This window comes from Gymnoscopelus microlampas (assembly GCF_963454915.1).
Source record: "Gymnoscopelus microlampas genome assembly, chromosome: 19".
Taxonomy (NCBI): domain Eukaryota; kingdom Metazoa; phylum Chordata; class Actinopteri; order Myctophiformes; family Myctophidae; genus Gymnoscopelus; species Gymnoscopelus microlampas.
The window spans coordinates 32,922,680-32,942,951 of NC_139956.1; the positions used below are offsets into that span (position 1 = coordinate 32,922,680).

A 20,272-nucleotide genomic window follows, 5' to 3' on the forward strand; every position below is an offset into this window, starting at 1 on the left:
GGGCGGTATGGTATCTACACAAAATGAGATCATGACGTTGGCACTTGGAATGGTGGAATACAGTACTGTATGTGCTATAGGCGATTGCATCATCACAGCCGTCTTATTATTCCATGGCCCGGGCCTAGAAGTCACTCCTTAAAGCTGGGCTCTGATGGGAGTTTACCATCCTGAACCATGAAATAATATCTCACATACTCAATGACAACATAGTTCTCCTATACAGGTCTAGGCTGGCTACGGCATTCCTCTCTCTGACAGAACTATAACTCTCTCTCTCTGTTTCTCTGACTCTCTCTAATGTTAAAGAAAAGGGAGGGCTGCAGCGTTCTAAAAGCCAGCGAAAGTTACACACCAGTATAGGAACATCTTTGGTTAAAAGGGGGAGGAAAACAAGAAAGAACACTAAAGTTTAAGCGCTTTAAAGCGGCACTAAGTAACTTTTTTTAATGAATAAAATGTAATTTTGTCCAATCTGTATGGTAGAGTATGTTAATACAGTATAACTTATACAATTGAGGGGGGGGGGTGTATCTGTCTTTCTGCTCTTCTATTGAGACATTTAGATCGTGTCAAAGGTCACGTCTCACCTAGACACAGGAACGGACAAAAATATTGACCTGAAGGTCAAGATTCAATTTATCCCCTGAGCAAGCGGGCCTGCTCTATTAGCTCAATGAACACTCACTTTTCTCTTGCATTGCACTGATTGTAATGCACACTTTATTCATTTTGGGGTGGGATACGGTGAGGACACTGTAACCTTATGTTGTTGTTTTTCTGCATAGTGCAGGATAGTTGTATAAGTGAATACTATTGTATACTGTTCTGTAATGATGGTGTTTCTTATTGTTTTTCTTGCCTTTGTATTGCTGTATACGACGTAGCCTATAGTGTGTACTTTCCTTACTCTGTTCTTGTAACTTTGCAACTCATAACTGCTGTGCTGCTTCTGGGCGACTGAAATGACCCCAAATCCGGGGTAGAAGAGGAAAGTTACATAGTGCAGCTTTAAAGTAAAGCTAAGTTATTGGGGCGGCCATAGCTGAATCGTTAGTGAGCCCGCCTAGGGAGCCAGAGGCCCTGGTTGCCCCAAGTTCGATTCCAGGCCAGGTCAGCATATGCGTCGATGAAATGAAATTTGTCCCTGAGCAAGACTCTTAACTAGGGTTTAACATTTTCCGGGAAATATCTAATTTTAATTCCCGGGAATTTTCAGACCTTTTCCCGGGCTTCCCGGGAATTCCCGTTAAAGGGTAAAAAAAAAAAAAAAGTGCCCACTAAAATGCATTTATATACTTAAATAGCCAATTTTACATCGAGGTGCCCACATGTCCTTATTGTGTCCAGTGTCCACCTATGAACTTGCACTAATAATGAGTTAAGTTGATTTTTTAAATCAAATAAATATAATATATAAATATAATATAGTGCCCTGGCGGAGATCTGCCCTGTTGCGCAGCGGGTGAAGACGATTAACTTAAACGAGGAGCTGCGCCGTGCAGCCAAAACGCACTCAAACAATGTCAAACTCTAGCTGCTGAAATAAACGTTCCATTTGTATCATTATTGACAAGAGAACAGAACATGGATGTTGTGTGCAAAATTATTATTTATTTATTGTCCATCAGAGCGCCGGTGAGGTCACAGCTTATCTCTACTTTTGTAGGATATTTATTTGATAGCCTAAACTTGTATTAGGTTAGGCTACTTGCTGGATATTAAGACTCCATTTTGGGATGTCGGCTGTATGTTGTCAAATGTATTAATCTATATTTTGTTGTTGATCAAATGTCGGGTTTTGTAGTGTGATTTTGATGTGCACATGCATGCGCTGCCGCCCGCTGCCACTGACAATCAATGAGACAGACAGCTGTTGTGCAGTTCACTTGTTGTACTGGGTAGTTAGTAAATGGTAGTTTGAACGTTCTAAAATGCAAGTGTAGGTAGGGTAGGCTACATTAATGATGATAAAACAATCGGACCACATCGGTCTAATAGCCTACTTTCGCTCTCTCTCTCCCTCTCTCTCTCTCTCTCTCTCTCTCTCGTACGCGCTCTCTCTTGCTCTCTCTCTCTCTCTCTCTCTCTCTCCAGCTCTCCCGTCTCTCATCTCTCTCTATCAAAAGCATTTCTTGGCTTGCGCGCATTTTAAGCTGGAATATAGGAACGAAGGACGAAATCAAACCTACCCACTGTTTATGCAGCGTTTCACTTGATGTTGAATCTCAACTAGTCAACTGGTGTCTACCGTATTGACAGCAGAGGAAACGTTGAAATCAGCGTGCGCAGGGCAGACATGGGGCATCACGGCCACTTGTGTTTTAATTTGTTCATTACTGTTACATTCAGTGCGTCACATATTGGTTCACAACGGGACAATGAGACCCTGCCCTGGTCGGCAACGCGGCAAGTAACTTGGCTAATTATAATAGTAATAATTCCTCCGCGTTGTAGTCAGGCCTTTCTACTAATTAGTATTCATTTCTAACAAAAAAAAGAAAAAACGGGATCCCGGGAACCGGAGTCAGTTCCCGGGACGGTAAATAACCTCGGGATTCCCGGGATTCCCGTATCCCGGGATTCCCGGTGTTAAACCCTACTCTTAACCCCTAATTGCTCACAGGTTCTCTTTGGAAACAAGACCGCAAGGACTTTCATGAACGACCTGTTAAAAGGAATTATCCTTATCCTTATCCTTAGTTCATCATTGATCAGGTTATGCATTTTTCAGCCTCACATAGGCCTTCGGGGGAAAGCTGCTTGCCCTTTTTAACCTTTTTGAAGAGTGCCTTGGTTTTTCCTTAGTTGTATTAATGGTTGATAGTTTGGAGTGTGTGTGTGTGTGTGTGTCAACGACAAAGGGACTACTTAACACCTACAGCAACAATGTCCCAATCAGCAGCAAATAACTTTGAGATACACACACACTCTTTCTTTCTCTGTCTCAAGGCTGGGAGCTTTGTTTGGACAGGAAGGTTGTCATCAGAAACACAATGGCTGAGACATGTGAGCAACGGATCAGAATATTGCAGTAGTATTTTCAGTGTCTAACAAGCTCACCACAGCCATGACTCAAATGTTATGACACATTACTGTCATCTAGGGCTGACCTTCAAAGACTTTTTTTGGACATCAAGGCAAGGGGGGTACAACATTTTCGTTGGAGGTTGGCTATATTTCACGTCAGTTGTATTTTGTTGTTCTCAAAGTTGTGTAGCGGCCCAAACCTTTAGTATTAACACATTTTGCTGAAACCCCCCGAAGGAGGGGTCTCCGGACCCAACTTTGAGAACCAATGGTATAGTATGTAGGTGTTGACACTAAGGGTCAACACCTAAATAAAACTTTCACAACACGAGATATCTGTCTACACACCTGAACGTGGCTAGAGCGCTCTGACATTTGTTTTTATCCCACAGCCCCAGAAATAAAAAAAATAAATTGAACTGTAATTCAAATTTTAACTTTCATTTTATAACGGATGAGTGGCAAGTGGGCATGACCTTTGGGCAAGTAGAACATGACCTGTACTTGCCCGACGGGCAAGTGCCTCTGAGACCTTAGTGTCAACCCCTGGTATGCATGTGGAGCATTTCAGGGCACAAAACCATCTTAGCCATTTAGTCGTGAAAAAATAACAATGAATACCTTTTTGGTAAGACTGTATATTAAAGGAGTAGTTCACCCAGAAAATGACTTATTTTCTATCAATTATACACCCTGTGAAGCCTTCATGGATTTTTTTTTTTTTTTATCAATTATTAGATGACCGGGTCATCGGTCCCTTTGAGTGTCCTATCGCAAACTCCGCCGGTCATCAAATTATTGGCCTATGAATGCGACAAAAAGAAACAAAAAGAATCTCCATGAATTCAAGGCTTCAAGGGGTGTGTATTTGATAAAAAATAACTAAGTAATTTTTTGGGTGAACCACTCCTCTAAGGTCGGGTCTATAATGCATTATAAACACATTTGTAATGCATTATAAAGTGTTTATAAGGCATTATAACAGTCATCATAAATGTTTATAATTATGCATAACAACTTATAACAAGGATTATTAAATATAAGTGCTGGTCATAATGCATTATAAGCTCAGTGGAACGGCACATTGTAACAACCATACCGTAGTCAGTTATAAAGTGTCTTTGTTATGAAGCCTTTATAGCTCTAGATAACGGTAACATAAACACTGGAGTAGGACAGGCCTATATGTATGTATGAGCTCAATACTAAAGATGCACTGGTCAGTTGGCCTGTGATCGAAATTGGCCGGCCGTGAACGTAGACCGACAGGTATGGGGCATCTTTGTGTGTGTGTTGGAACTGTTGCAGCTAGGCAGACATCGAAACACAGGCCTTGCCCATACATAACTAAACTAAAAGTCTGCAAATACTTTGACTGCACACATCCCCGAGTATGGACCAGGACTAGTGCTTATAAATACATAATAGATACATACATAGATAGAGGGATGGAAATACCCACTGAATCGTTCGAAAAGTAACGTGTGTGTGTATGATTCATAGTCTAATTAAAAAAAGATCACAAAGCTGTGTGACGGAACAGTGTCTACAACCACATAAGTACACACAGGGTGGAGTAGGGTGGAACGAGCGAGTGAGGGCACAGACACACACAGGGTGGAGTAGGGTGGGTCGAGCGAACACACACACACACACACACACACACACACACACACACACACACACACACACACACACACACACACACACACACACACACAGGATAAGGGAACTGGGCTGTTGAGAGACTTTAGTTTGGTTTTCAGCCTGTTAGTTAATTAGCACCATGCACTATGTTCACTTTAGTACACTTATTTTTTTACCCCCCCTTTTCTCCTCAATCAGTCGTTAAGCCAATTAATTCCTCTCCTCAAACATTTCTGTGTGTTGTCACTGCTGTTGTATCCTACTGACTCACCTGGCAGTGAGGAGCCCCCACTGGGAGGATGTAGAGCCTCCGTCCTACTCCTCCCGCCTAACACTCCCCGCAAACACAGTGTAGTGACTAAATAGAACAAACATTTAGCCAATCGGCTGGGCACAGGGAAACCGTTTTTGACGCGTTAAATAACTGAATGTCCAAACTGAACCTGCTGGGTGAGGTTCCCATTTATTTTGTGTAACATGAATCACAGCAAAGCTTTGTTGATGGAAATAAAAGAGAACGGTAAAAAACATATAATCTCCCCCTGCGTGCCCATGCCATTCATTAACTGGCTTGTTACACCTGTGACCCTTATCATTTTACCTGCCTATTACTGCGACACGCCTCCCCCGCCCACAACTGGCTCAAGGCACTCGGGCAGAATGGCTCCTTCACACAGCGTGCATCAGTTTGTCCAAGCTTCCATGTGTAAAAAAAAACTGAGGGGTCGACAATTTCCCTATCTGCTTCTCTCTCCCCCCCCCACACACACACACAGAAACCACTGCAGCTCTTAATGCATGCACTCCTGTTGCGCGCGTGTGTGTGTGTGTGTGTTCTTGAGGAAGAGATGTGGTTTGAGACTCGAATAGTAACAGCTGTCTCAGCATCAGCAACATGTCCCCAGTGACCATCGAATACACACACACACACACACACACACACACTCGTGCGCACACTGTTTTTCTCTCTCACACGCATTAATATGCACAGCTGTTTGTAATGATGATATAACATTGACAGCAGATTCCCAGAAACCCATTTTTGCCTCACAGCACAGTCACTCCCTGCCAAGTTCTCAAACTCAGGCAAAAGTCTAATTCAGACTTTGTCACACAGCCCATTGTCAACAGAAAAATGGCAACAAACACTTGTGTTGTTGTTGTTGTTTTTGTATACTGTAAATGACCCTCAGATATACGTTGCAGGAAGAGGATTCTTATTGTTTTTATATATCAACTCATTGATATGCCATTTTTAAAATATATTTATTTGTATAATCTATTAAATCGATTAGTCTGATTAACCACTTAATACTTAGGGTCCGCGCTAGTGTAGCAATTAAAGAGCATATCGTCTTTGTCGGGTGGAAACCTCAAACCTCATATGTCCAAAACCGTTACTTTTCAGGATTCAAATTCAAAAGTAGCAGATCTACAAGCTCTAAACGTGTCGCTCCGCGCTGCGTTTCGAGTTTGCAGATCTGCTACTTTTGAGGCTTTTGAGTGACCCTATAGTATGATCAAGTAGGGAATTTCTTCACAAAAAAGAAAGAATATGGAGATTTCTGCCCGACAGCAACGATGTGCCCCTGTCGTCCAGTTTCCCAATCATTCCCCAGCAGCCCTCATAGCATAGAGTGGAGACCATAAGCATATCGCTACTTACGCTATTTGCTGCGGTCAAAAGTGTTTCTTTTTTTTTTTCCATTAATCGTGTATTCGTTGACATTTAACACGCATCCATGCCTTGGTTTTCCCACACGAGCCAGCACAGTCTCGTAAATCATGTTTTGGTGTAAGCGTTCGTCACAGCTGCCAATCAAAGTGACTGTACAGGCCAATCACAACGTGGACGTCTTTATTAGTCTAATTCTGCAAATAGACTCATTTGGGATCAATATAAGTAGGAAAAAACACCTAAATGTTATTTTAGTCCGGACTTGTCCTTAAAAGCTGAACTATGTAACTTTCCTCTCCTTCGCTGGCTTTGAACCCGGTTTCCTGCGCTCTAGATGATTTGATTGACAAGCTGCACAACCAATAGCATGCATTCCCCACCCCCGCTCTTGATTGACAAACTACCCAACCAATAGCATTCATTTCCGGTTGCATAGGATATGACGCGATATGACGCGATATAGAAAGATGGCGGATTTGAAATTGCGCTGTCCATTCTTTTTAGTCTATGCCTTTGACGCAATCAAAATGTCTCAATAAAAGAGCAGGGAGACAAAATACAGGCCATTCATATGAACTCTAACACTTCCCATCAGTGGTGGAAATGGCCTGGATTCGCTTTGGGAACCCCACTTTCAGTGGACTCATGCACACGCGCACGCGTGCATGAGTTTTTGGGCGGGTTTTGGGCTAAAATTTCGCGGTTTTGGGTGGATTTTGATTTCTGTTTTTGTCAACTTCATTTCGGTTTTAGGGTTAGGGTTTGGGTTAGGTTAGGGTTATGTTATTTAATTCTTATTTTTGCCTGATTTTACCGATTTATTATCAAAACATTTAAATTCAATTAAAATATATATATATATTTTTTTGCAAAATCAATAGGGTGGGACAGCTTTCTATGTAGGTGGGCCATGGCCCACCCATGGCTGCACCCATGATACACAAGATGAAAACAGAGCTATATATATTGTCCAATTTGACCATATTGTACAATAAATACCTAATACTCTAAAACCAGTTCACCCGTGATGCAAGCTGCTATTTTTGTGCAGTATTTGAACATTATTTTTATACTTTTTAATTTTGAAGACAAATGTTCTCTGGGGGTCCCTGGCACAAAACATTTTCAGATGGGGGTCCATGGCTAATCAACACGCGTTGCATCACTTGAGCTTGTAGATCGGCTATTGCGGTTCTGGGCGGATTGGGTTTTGTTTCTTTTCCAGTTTTTGGTTACTTTATTTCGGTTTTAGGGTTAGGATTCGGGTTAGGTTAGGGTTATGTTATTTAATTCTTATTTTTGCCTGATTTGACCGATTTATTATCAAAAAAATTAAACGCAATTAAAACTTTTTTTTTTGTGCAAAAAGTGGGGGGTATGAAATCTTCTCTGTAATAGGAGTATGATAATAATACTTTGGATCTGATGGATAGGGTTCTGTGCAGACTGCAGTCCATTTAGAAACACTTGGTTGGTCACTGTTGCCTGGTCCATAGCTCCTAACATTATCAGAATGGCAGCTGCTAAATCCTCTGATCTCTGAGTGATGACCATAACATTCTCCTCTTCAATACCTTCGGTTTTGGTGAAACTACCCCCCAACTTGGAAGCACCAGGAGGTTGTTTGTTTATAATTATTCACAACGTGGTCGTTAGTTTGAGTCGTGGCGGGGGTCTCTCACTTTTTTTAATTTTATCAGACAGCGCTGGGCACAACGTATCCTAGCAACGCGAAAGTGCTAACTCTCATTGGTCGTGTTATGAGTAATGAGCCAATGAGCTGCTGAGCGCACTCCCAGACAATGGCTTCATAGCCAGCGTTGCCAAGTCTGCTTATTTCCCGCAACTTCCCTGGAACAAAATTTGGCTTGTTTTTGGCTTGTTATTGGCTTGTTTTTGTAGGTCGGCTGGCTCATTTCTCTCACTATACTTGGCAACACTGACTGACATGGTGCTCTCACTCACACAGAGAAGAGACAGGACGGCAAATAAATCGTGCTAAACCTCATAAACGATTATAAAAAAAAAAAAAAAAAAGTTGGACACTGAGGAAGAGCGTTCCCACACGTGTTCACAGCGTTCCCCCGCAACGGTTGCTATGGGAACGCCGTTCCCATGCGTGCAACGCCATTTCCACCAGTGCCATATAGCCTTCAATTTACAAGCCGGATGCTAGCCCCTTCGGTGCAACAAGCTACTCATCCTCGCTAGCTCCTCCCAGAGGCGATGGGAGGGGTTCACTAGGATAGCGTTCAGCCTCCTCTTCAGCCTTCCCTCTGCAACCAACTCCAGCCTGTCCATTTTAACTCCCAACAACGGAGCTGGCCTTCCTCACCGCATTGTTCAGTAGCATCAACACAAGTTCCCTTGAAGTGATGTTATGTTGATGTTATCCCCCAACACACCACGACATAGACGAGGACACCGGCTACTACAGACTACATCTGAGGCAGCCTGTTGCACACATTGAATGATCTGAGCCTCCTCAGGAAGAACATCTTGCTCTATGTCTTCCTGTAGAGGGCCTCAGAGTTGTCGGTCCAGTCTGCTTTGCTGTTCACGTGTTCACTCCCAAGAACATGTATTTTTAGGGATTCACGGTATTGACGTTATCGCAGAAAACTGATCAATTGCTTGGTCAAATCGATCAATAATCAATACTGGCATTGCGATTGCAAAGTTTACAGTCGGGTTTACTTTACACCTGTTAGACAGTAACTTTGATTCTGGGTGCAGATGCAGACTTCTAAATAACATTGTATTCTTATTATTCTTACTAAGCCTACTGAGCCTAACGTATCGGTTCAAACTACTTAAATGTAGTGAGATGTTTATTTTGATTCATCATTTTCCCAACTTTTATTTGTTCTACAGCTAGAACCTCCCTCTGAAAACACTGATTGAATATACAACCTTAAATCATCAACAGAAGGCTTTTTCGGATTATAAAATATAATCTCAGCTACTATTATTATTATTTTTAACCTACATTGGATTTTTTTGTCATGATATCTTTTATTGATATTACACAGTGGAGAGAGACAGGAAATGGGGAGAGAGAGTCAGGGAGTGACAGGCAGCAAAGGGCTGCGGCGCTAGGGAATCGAACCCAGGACTCACTATCAGGCATCATAGCCTAAAGTGGTACTATACACGCCTTAACCACTCAGCTATCGGCACCCCCTATACTTTTCAGTAAATATCCGGCGATAACACTATGATGAGCGTGTCCACCATCTCCTCCCCTAGGATTGAGGTGAGAGTTTGGGGGGCCTCTATTCAGTGGTTCCCAATCTGTTGGGTCCCCAAATTATTGTGGGGGGGGTCCCCAGATGTTTAGCATAATGTGCAACATTGTTTTCTTACTGAACAGTAAACAAACCAACATACAGTATAAGTGAATACAGGGTATCTGCACAATTCTAAAGTTACAATTTAATAACTTTTTAATACCTCTAAAATAAAAATAGTAATACAAAGTATAAAAAGTAACCAACAAACTATTCAAAAAATGTACACGGCGTTGTGAGCTTGTAGTTAGGCTATTTTCACAATATGTATCTGCGGAACCGAGTCAAAACTAAATGTAATGCCTACAATTCCAAGCTTCAGTTAAAATATGATTTGTTTGGACGGTTTCGCGTCCTGAAAAGTTTGGGGGGGGGGGGGGTTGGTCCTGAGGTGGTGGTTGTCTGTCCCCCCCCTATAAAGCTCTTCACCAGGGCTCTGTACTCCTCCAGCAGGTTGTCATGCATGAATCATGATGCTGCTGACAATGGAGCAGTCGCCGGGGGAACTCCTGTAGGTAGCGCCCGTACGCTTGTTTGTTTAAGCCTGTGGTTAGACAGACTATGGACCTTGGCAGACTTATGTGCGCGCACACACACACACCCACACACACGGACACACACGCACAGGTGCCAAAAATGGAACTGTATGTGTGTAGGAAGTTCTTTGTGATGTCACACTATTGTACAAGTCGGGCATTTCCTGGTCAACAAGGGAAAGGGTGGATGTAACACACCACCCTCAGGTGTGTGTGTGTGTGTGTGTGTGTGTGTGTGTGTGTGTAAACATGTGTGCATGTATGCCTGTGTGCATAGTGCATACTTGTTGCTAATTGGGAGCGGAAGACTGACTATTTGTGCTTGACAGATCATGTACAATGTCATAAATCAAGCTTGTGTGGGTGGGATAAACATCAAGCTTTCCTGATGTCTATGATTACATCAAATCCTGTTTTTATTAATTTTGTCTCCTACTTTGTCTCTGGTATGTGTATCGTGTGAATGTTGCAGCTCTGTCTGGCTGCAGACTTTTAAAGTTTAAACAGCGTTAATACGTTGCCCCCTGCTGGATGCATCCTGTAAATGCACCCATTTCAATGAACGTGCTAAATTGTCTTCTGCATCTTAATCGTCTTGGATATTTCATATAAACGCAAAGGTTAAAGCCTCAATCTGTGATTTCTTCACCTGGTTGGCAGTATGTAGAACAGCAGGAACAATATTACTAAAACATCATAATTTTATTTTACATATTGTGTTAATTGTTCAGGAAACAGCACGTGTGTGTGTGTGTGTGTGTGTGTGTGTGTGTGTGTGTGTGTGTTTGTGGGGGTCATACAAACATTTTCAGTAGTGAGATTTTATTTTTGCTTTATTCCATGAATACATTCCTTTATGTTTGACTCTTTCCTTTATGTGGATTACCTGTATATTCCTTTATGTGGATTACTTTACTTATGTGGACTACTTAATGCAAATGATGGAGCCAGATACTGTACAAAAAACAATTTCACCCACTATATTTACACCTGTGATGACTGTGTCCCTCCCTCTACCCAGGTCAGTGTATGATGGACAGGAACATGGGCTGTTCATGGAGAAGCTGGACGGTCGGATCAGGAACCACGACCGAGAGATTGAGAAGATGTGTAACCATCACTTCCAAGGCTTTGTGGACTCCATCACTGAACTGCTCAAAGTACGAGGAGAGGCCCAGAAACTGAAGGTAATGAGGCAGAGACACGTACACGTTTATAGTTTTGAAATGTTTGTTGTTTTTTATTTTCATTTTGTTATGACTTCATGTATCAATTTAAGTTCCGTTTTTTATTCGTTTTTAAAGTGGGGTTGCTAGTTTATATCTGCCATATGATATTGCATACTGACAAAGACTAAAACTAAGGACAATTTCTCTGTGATTTTAGTTAGTTTGAATGAGTTTCAGTTATAATTTTTGTGTAAAGCCTCGATATTATTTTTGTTTCAGTTCATTAAATGTTTTTGTTTTTTTAGTTTTGTTAGTTTTAGTTAAAGGTATGGGTAAGTGATATGTGTGTGTGTGTGTGTGTGTGTGTGTGTGTGTTCAGTAACAGGAGTTTCCCTGTCTCTCCATCTCTTTAATAAACATCAAGTGCATTTTCAGCTCGGGATACCACTTTTATCCAATCAGGAGAGAGAACCCACACATTTTCTGTGTATTAAAGAGCTGGAGAGACGAGGAGGCCCCTGTTACTGAACAAACACTCTATAACAATGATTACAATCACAATATAGAGCTATGACTTTTTTACAACAAAAAAAAAACACTAATAATATCACTTACCCTACCTTTAACTATAATAATGAGAGAGAGAGACTGAACAAGGTGGAGATTTTCTCTGATATGTTTATGTTTTTTTTTGTATGTTAGAGTCAGGTGACGGAAACCAACAAGCGTCTTCAGGATGACGGCAAAGAGGTAAGCTGATTGGCTAATGGAGTGACATTTCAGCCAATCAGGTCGTGGCTTGCTGGTACTGTACTGTATGTCGAAGTAGATGCCAGGGGCCATGTGTTTCATGCTGAAAAGAAAACTCGATGCCCTCTTTATTTCCAATTCCCAGATAGTATTACTGTCTTATGTCCATTCCCCCTTGACAACATATGAATGGTTCCTATCTGGAATCATCTGAGCATAAATCTATTATCTTGGACTAAGTCATTATTAGTCAATCGATCGAGTAGAAATTTCTTACAATTTGTTCATTGAGTTTCCAGAACATAACTTTAAAGAAACTGCATCAAAGACAACTGGGAAAGAAAAACAACTGTCATTATCAACCACATGGAATGAAAATTGATACTTAAATATACACCCCCCTTTTTTAAATGAAATCACTGTAAAAAAAAAAAAAAAAAAAAAAAAAGAAACCTTCTCACATGGACAGATGGTTGCCCAATGCTGTCCCCCGGGCTAATCAATAAAACAATTGGTTAATCTTCTCCTCTCTCTTTCCTTCATTCAGCTTATGCAGTCTATGGAGGAGCTGAAAGTGTGTCGGCTTCAGCAAAGAAACATCGCTTCTACTATAGACAAACTAGCACAATGTCTACCAGGTATGCGCACACAGCACACACACCCAAAGAACACGTCTTTTCCGCACTTACCTCATCATCGTTCCCAAGGCCCAAGGAAGTAGTGTATGCACAGAAGATATACGTATATGTTTTGCGGTAGCCATAGTTGAAAGTGTGGTCTTTTGTGTGGCTTCATTATTGAGGAATGCACCCCACCCCCCTAGGACCCCATATATAAACTTTATGTTCATGAGTCAATGCGTTACTAAAGCTGAACATATAGGGGGCTAGACAAGAAACATTCCAGAAATTATCTCTTGAAGGGGGGGGGGGGGCAAAGAAGAAAAAACTAAAAAACTACTGAAATGCCTGCAGCCTCATTACCGAGAAATTCCAAATTATACTTTCTTTCTTCCCGATGTTTCATCTGTTTATCGGTTATTGACAGGAACACAACTGTATCATTCCACATCTCTTATGTAGTTATGTGGAACTGTCAGGTATAGCTAATTACCTGTGTCCTCTAGATTGCAGCAGAGCAAGTGGTAAACTACCACCTGCCACTTGCCCCCCAAATGGAAAAGAAATGTATGTCTGTGTATAGTCATCCATTTGTAATTCTGAGAGGGTACACATAACACACACACACACACACACACACACACACACACACACACACACACACACACACACACACACACACACACACACACACACACACACCCCCCCCCCCACCCTATATACAAAGTAACACCATGCCTACCAGGTATGCACGCTCTCACACACACACACACACACACACACACACGCATGCACACGCACGCGCATACACAGGCCTCATCTCCTCAAATTAAATAATTTGTGTATATTTGTTCTTTTCCCCCTTAGTCCTCGATATGTACAGCAAACTACAGGAGCAGATGCGGACCAAAAGGTATGACTATTTCCTTTTTCCTTTTGTCTTGTGGTGTTCTGTATTTATACAGTTTGTCTAACGCGTAGTTCAAACTACACGATTGTAGCCCGACATCGCTGACAAAAGACCCAGATCAGAGGAAAAATCGGCTTCAAAGACGCCATCTTTTCATGACCAGCACACTGATGATGTGTCGCAGACACCCCAGACATATCCTATTTCATGGTGTCCCAATGTTTTCCATGCCAAGGACCCCCACGTAGCCATAGCCTCTGATTCCCTCTTCCTCTCCCTACCTCCCCCTTTCTCTCCCTTCCTCCCTCTCCCTCTCTCTTTCACCCACATCTTATGTGTGACCCACTGACACCGATCAGTCATGTCCAACTCAAGACGCACAATCACAAGACAGAAAGTTGTATAGTTGTATCGGCTCCCCTTTTGAGGCGGAACCTAAAATGTAGATTTCAACTTTTACATTTTACAACAAAAACAAGCATTCAAATTTTTGGGGGGAATGTTTACATGACCCGTCGCTAAACTGATTAGTCGATTGCTAAACATAAAAATCAATATATTGTCCGTCAGCCGTTCGTAACCCCGGCCAACAGTGATGTTTGAACCTGTTATGTCAGTGGTGCCCATTGTGGGGTCCAGGGATCCTCAGGATTCCTTAAGGGGGTTCCAAATGGACTTTGGTTAATTTGGTTAAATTTCTACACTCTCAGAGTTATGGGGATCTTTGAAGCTAAAATGATGGATAGGAACCAAATGGACCCTTATGGGTCTGTAACTCTGAAAGCGTACAAATGGAACCAAATGGACCCTAACGGGTCCATTTGGTTCCATTTGTACACTCTCAGAGTTAAATTAACATTGATTTTACAATACAAATTGGGGTCCCAGAGATAGAGATGCCATTAAATGTGGTCAGCAGCATGTCAAACTGGGGGTCCTTGAAATTAAAATGGTTGAAAATCACTGCTAGAGCCGTAAAAATCTTCTCTTATGGGGGTCCCTGGCTTATCTTTTCAAATGGGGGTCCGCGGGCTAATAAGTGTCAATTTGGGGGTCCTTGACATGAAAAAGTTTGAGAACCACTGCTCTAGTGGACCAACTCAGTGGCCTTGTGGTTACCGGGTCCGCCCGGAGATTGGGAGGTTGGGGTTTAATTCAAAGATTATAAAAATGGGACCCAATGCCCCTGCTACATACTATTGTCATGTCCAGGGGGTGTCATTTACATCATGGCGGGGAGATAGGCTCCCGCCCTATGGGCCACATGGCTCGACAAGGGTAACCAGAACACTCGCCCCAAAACACTCACCCCCCGTTTTTTTCGTGGACCGCTCGCCCCCAGCGGTTCTTGTATTCGTTTTGCTGTGGTTAGGAATAAGGTTAGGTTTAGCTATAGTTTTACTGAGGTGACGTTTAGGAACACCTGGTGGTGACCACTCCGCGGTCGCCGGATTAGACCCGGGGCGAGCGTGTTTTGGGGCGAGTGTTCTTGTATTCTCGACAAGCGTTACTTACTACTTACTGTCCACTTACTACTTACTATGTAGTAAGTGGACAGTCATTCTGTTGTTGTTCCTCCAGTCCACCACAAGGTGGAGCAACTGCACTTAGAATACTGCACAACTGCTTCTCTGTTCCCCAATCTTGATCTCCCATCACCCCTTTTCCTTCAGCTCCGTCTCTTTTCTCTAATACCCTCCTGCCTCTCTCTCTCTCTCTCTCTCTGTCTCTCTCTCTCTCTCGCTGTCCTGGCGTTGACCTGTAGCAGTGAGTCTGTTGGGTCATAAATTATTACTTTGTTGGTGTTTTTTTCTCCTGTTGGGCTGAGAGGTACAGGAGCAGGTCAGCCAACAACACACACACACACACACACACACACACACACACACACACACACACACACACACACACACACACACACACACACACACACACACACACACACACACACACACACACACACACACACACACACACACACACACACACACACACACACACCCCGTCCAGGAGGTGTGTGTGTTTGGTGTCAAGGGGATATCGTGTTGCTCATTGCGGCTGTGGTGTGTATTTATTTGTGTGTGAATGTCTGTCAGTGTGTTTCTGTGATTTATTTATGTGTGTTATTTCTACACAGTTCTCGCTTCCCCAATAGTCCGTCCATCTTCACTAATACACTTCTCTTTCTGTGTGTGTGTGTGTGTGTGTGTGTGTGTGTGTGTGTGTGTGTGTGTGTGTGTGTGCGCGCGCACAAGCATATATTCAGTACATATGTAGTATAAAATACTTCTCACAACCTATAGAGCACTGAACAATCTGGCTCCCCCGCGTGACTCCATAGTCTAAACCAGTTGTGCATGATTGGCCAATACGCTTGTGCAAGGACGCGCTGTGATTGGCCAGTAGCCACTTTGAGTGACAGTTGGGGCAAACGCTCTCACCAAAACATTATTTACTATTCTGTCCCTATCGGTACATAACTCGAACGGCGCTGAGTCGACTAGCAGACCATTGGCCGGTCGACGCGGGCACTCGCGCCTGGAGGCGCTCGGGCGCGTCTCCTCGGCCTCAAGGTCTGCTGAGTCGGCGCGCCTCCGTCATGGTCCAAAACTATACTTTATCGGCGAAAAGAAATAGTCCGCGGTTGTTTGAAAAAGGCACTTCCGCGTTGTATAGCACAACTGGTTTAGACTTTGTAATGTCGCTCCAAAACTATACTTTATCGGCGAAAAGAAATAGTCCGCGGTTGTTTGAAAAAGGCACTTCCGCGTTGTATAGCACAACTGGTTTAGACTTTGTAATGTCGCGGCTCCCCCCTGCCTTTTCGTAGTCCCCTCCCTCTCCCGAAGACCACGTACCGTACCTGGGGTGATGGAGCCTTTTGTTTTGGGGAGTGCATCCTGTGTAATGCACTCCCCAATACTATCAGAGAAGCCCTGCAAACCTTCAAAACGGATCTCAAAATCCACCTACTCGCTTTCCCCAGCTAACTGCACTCCCCTGTTTCACTGCTCCACTGTTTTTATTGCTTTTATTCCATAGTCCTAGCCTTTTCTTACCTTTTTCTTAGCATTTTTGTTGTCTCCCCCCCCCATGTAAAGCGTCTTTGGGTACACTATATCAATTTTACATATTATTGCAGCTAACAATCATTGCTTGTAAATGTTGTGTGTGTGTGTGTGTGTGTGTGTGTGTGTGTGTGTGTTCAGTTGTAGACCAATGCTGTTTCGCTGTATGGAACTTATCCATCTACTTGTTTTATTGTATGTTATTGTTGGTAGTGTCAGACCTGGTTACATACTGTTAGTTTCCACATATAGATGCAGAGTGCTAAGTAGCGCGATGATTTAGATTGTCTTATTCATCTGACATTTAATATTTTAGGGAGATAAGGTTAGAGAATGAATACGTTGTGCTCGGGTGGTTCGGTGGCAAAGTAGTTCCCCACCACGCGGAGTCTGGGGGTTCGATTCCACCGCGGTGCATCCGGCTTTGTCGGGCGACTAATACCGTGGGTCAGAAACCTGCGGCTCAGGAGCCACATGTGGGTCTTTAACCCCTCCCCAGTGTAGCTTTACAAAAAATATATGGAAATTAACAATGTTTATTTTTGTCACATTTTTTTTTTAATTCGTCGTTGCTGTAGTAGGTCAAACATGACACATACATTCTTACGTCCTCCAATATTGTTAAAAGATTGTGGGATAAATAAAAAGTTTCAGCATTTATGTCAACTAAAATTTGTGTCATAGCCTGCAACACATTTATTGGCGAGGCGCCAGCCCAGGTGGCTTGTGCAAACAAAGCGGTGTGGGATTCCCTGCTACGCTATGGATTCCAAATGCAAAAAAAAGAAAGTTAACTGAGGGAAACACTGATAATGCAATAGTTTGTGGACACAGTCATTTGCTTTCACCGCCAATGCTGCTAGATTACATGCACGTTAGATCTGCTGCGAGTTATCATATTTAATGAATGCTCGTTTACATGTCTTTGTATTTAATAATTATGTAATACTTTGTTTAGACTATACAAACACAGTTGGCCTGTGTTCGGGGAGGGAATATATGTGGGGAGGGTGATATTTGTCACTGCACATATTCCTACGCACTGGGGGGGGGGCATCTGTCAGCAGGGAATGTTGGTCGGGAGGAGTGAGACGGAGGTACTCTGTCCTCCCGGTGGGGGCTCCTCACTGGCAGGTGAACCAGTAGGATCTCTGTCCTCATAGAAGTTAGAAACTGACTTTAGAATCTGTCTGGTACAACTCAATAACACCTCGTTCAGATGCTTTGTAATCAATCCCTGAAATAAATTAACACAAAATGCCATACGCCAGAGGGTTGAGCTGTTTTCTATATGTTTAGCTTTGCGGAATACCACGAAACAATTGAGTACGCATGAAAAAAAAAAAGAAAACATTTTGTAATTCTTGTAAAACTGTGAACAATTACTGTTAGGCCTGTCACAGTTATTACATAATTGCCTAATCGCAATTATTTTACACTAGACCATACCCGGTCGACGCATCCGTGGGGGGATATGCGCACATGATCTGGCAACCCGGGAGGCGACATTCTTTCACACATAAACGCTAATAAGAAGCTGAGATTTGATGAAATTGAAAAACGGGCTTCACAGTTAAGTTCAGATGGTAATGGTCAATGGCTGTGTGCAAAATCAGAGCAATTGCTCCAGCCACTGATAGTTAGGGAATTTTAGCAATATGTGTGGACCATCTGTGAAAAAATGTACTACCAATAGCTTTCTTCACCAATGTGTTCTTATAGGTGTCTAGCATCACCTCTCAATTAATGCAAACCCAAATCCTAGTGGAAAATCCTGGAGAGCCAATCAAAGTTAAGGAGCCCAGAGGGCTTGGGTGAAAGCTATTAAAAAAATTAAAAGTCTAAAATGAACTTTTGAGGTGTCTAACTAGGGGTTTTCAGGGGTGCTGAATCCATTCCAACCATTATTTTTGAGTAAAAATGTCTCCCTGGCCATCTAATATTGGTATATTGGTTATTGTTAGTGTATAATCAGTGTATAATCAATGGTAGGGGATTGGGGTGTTGTTGAATTGATTCTATTCTGAAAAATAAAATAAGAAAATATTGCTAAACACTTGTTAAGAGTACACCTACTGTACACCTACTGTGCACATGCTCAGTGGGATACACTGTCTGCATGTGGGGAAGGAGCGGGAGTGTTGCATCCTGGCAAATATGTCTGGACGATTTTAAGGTACGGTAGTTTATCTACTTTTTGGCATTTATTTTCCTCTGCTGGCAAAGCTTTTGATTACTGTGAATTTAGATGTCAATTTTCTCTACCCTATTGCTTACATTGAACAACCATTAGTTAAACAATCATGACACTTGTCTTTTAGTAGACAGCATGGAAGAGGATTCTGCTGCTTGTGGCTTAAGGTGCTTCATCTGTGGTGGTCCTGAGACTGAGATTCAAAAGTCACCCAAAAAGGCTATGCACATTTTTTGTCTTATTCTGAGTGTGTGGATGATGCAGCATTAATCAGAAGACTTCATGAGGACTGGAAAAACTGAGATGACCCCAAACTAAGATACCATTTGGAATGCAAAACAGAGCTATACAGTATAAGAAGTACAGTATATCCACTGGATATCGTACGTTTTTTTTCATTGTGATGAAAGTTGCCACTTGCAGATTTCAATCCTATTATATGTTGTGAGTGACATCATACTTTAATAAAAACTTTAAACATAATCTATTCTTTAGAGCAAGATGAGCAAGTCCAACGGCCAGACAGGAAGAAAAGACGCAGGGCATTGTCTGGGTCAAGTAGGTCAAGTGCTAGCTGGCACACTTGATCTACCATAATACTTGCATCCTTTGCAATGAAGGTATCAATGTTGGCACATTGAAAAGAAACCCTGGTAAGTCTTTTGTATGTAAGATTCAAATTAATTTTGATAATTGTTTTTCTTGCTCCTCATTGTAGGCTTCCACTCAAAGTCAAATAATTTAATCATGCACATACTGTATGTGGCTACCTTTTATCCAGACAGAGCTTGGCAGTTGTATCGTGCACCTGATAATGTCTACCAGGACCGACTGAAAAGGAGTTTGATGCAGAGAGCAAAGCGACGAGGTGATGACTGGGGACTTGAAGTCGCTGGTCGCCTGGTGGCAGAAGAGGCAGTATATCATATTCGATGCAGAAGAGACTTTGAGAACCCTGTTACAAAGTCTGAGGTAACATTATATGGATACACAATACAGCTGTACAATACAACTCACATTTCTTATCCTGAGGGAAGAAATATATTTTTTAATAGTGAAACTTTTGACTTCAAAATAATGTATTCTGCAAGATTGATATGGGTCCAGGAATGAGGGGGACTAACAAAGGATAAGAAATGTGAGTTGTATTGTACAGCTGTATTGTGTATCCATATAATGTTACGTCAGACTTTGTAACAGGGTTCTCAAAGTCTCTTCTGCATCGAATATGATATACTGCCTCTTCTGCCACCAGGCGACCAGCGACTTCAAGTCGCCAGTCATCACCTTGTCGCTTTGCTCTCTGCATCAAACTCCTTTTCAGTCTGCCCTGGTAGACATTATCAGGTGCATGATACAACTGCCAAGCTCTGTCTGGAT

The 20,272-nt window shown here is 42.4% G+C and overlaps 1 protein-coding gene across 3 annotated transcripts in view; it reads left to right on the forward strand.

Moving 5' to 3' along the window:
* The window catches only part of LOC311035325 (exocyst complex component 6B-like), a 132,309-nt gene that overhangs the window by 5,975 nt on the left and 106,062 nt on the right, over positions 1-20,272 (forward strand). For all 3 annotated transcript variants that reach the window (XR_014599695.1, XR_014599696.1, XM_084043460.1), the window contains exons 2-5: positions 11,203-11,368; positions 12,053-12,100; positions 12,648-12,738; positions 13,588-13,633. Coding sequence is in view for 1 of the 3 variants with exons in the window: in XM_084043460.1 (XP_083899586.1) it covers positions 11,203-11,368; positions 12,053-12,100; positions 12,648-12,738; positions 13,588-13,633 (351 nt within the window). In the remaining 2 variants the exon portion in view is untranslated. The remainder of the gene's footprint in view (positions 1-11,202; positions 11,369-12,052; positions 12,101-12,647; positions 12,739-13,587; positions 13,634-20,272) is intronic.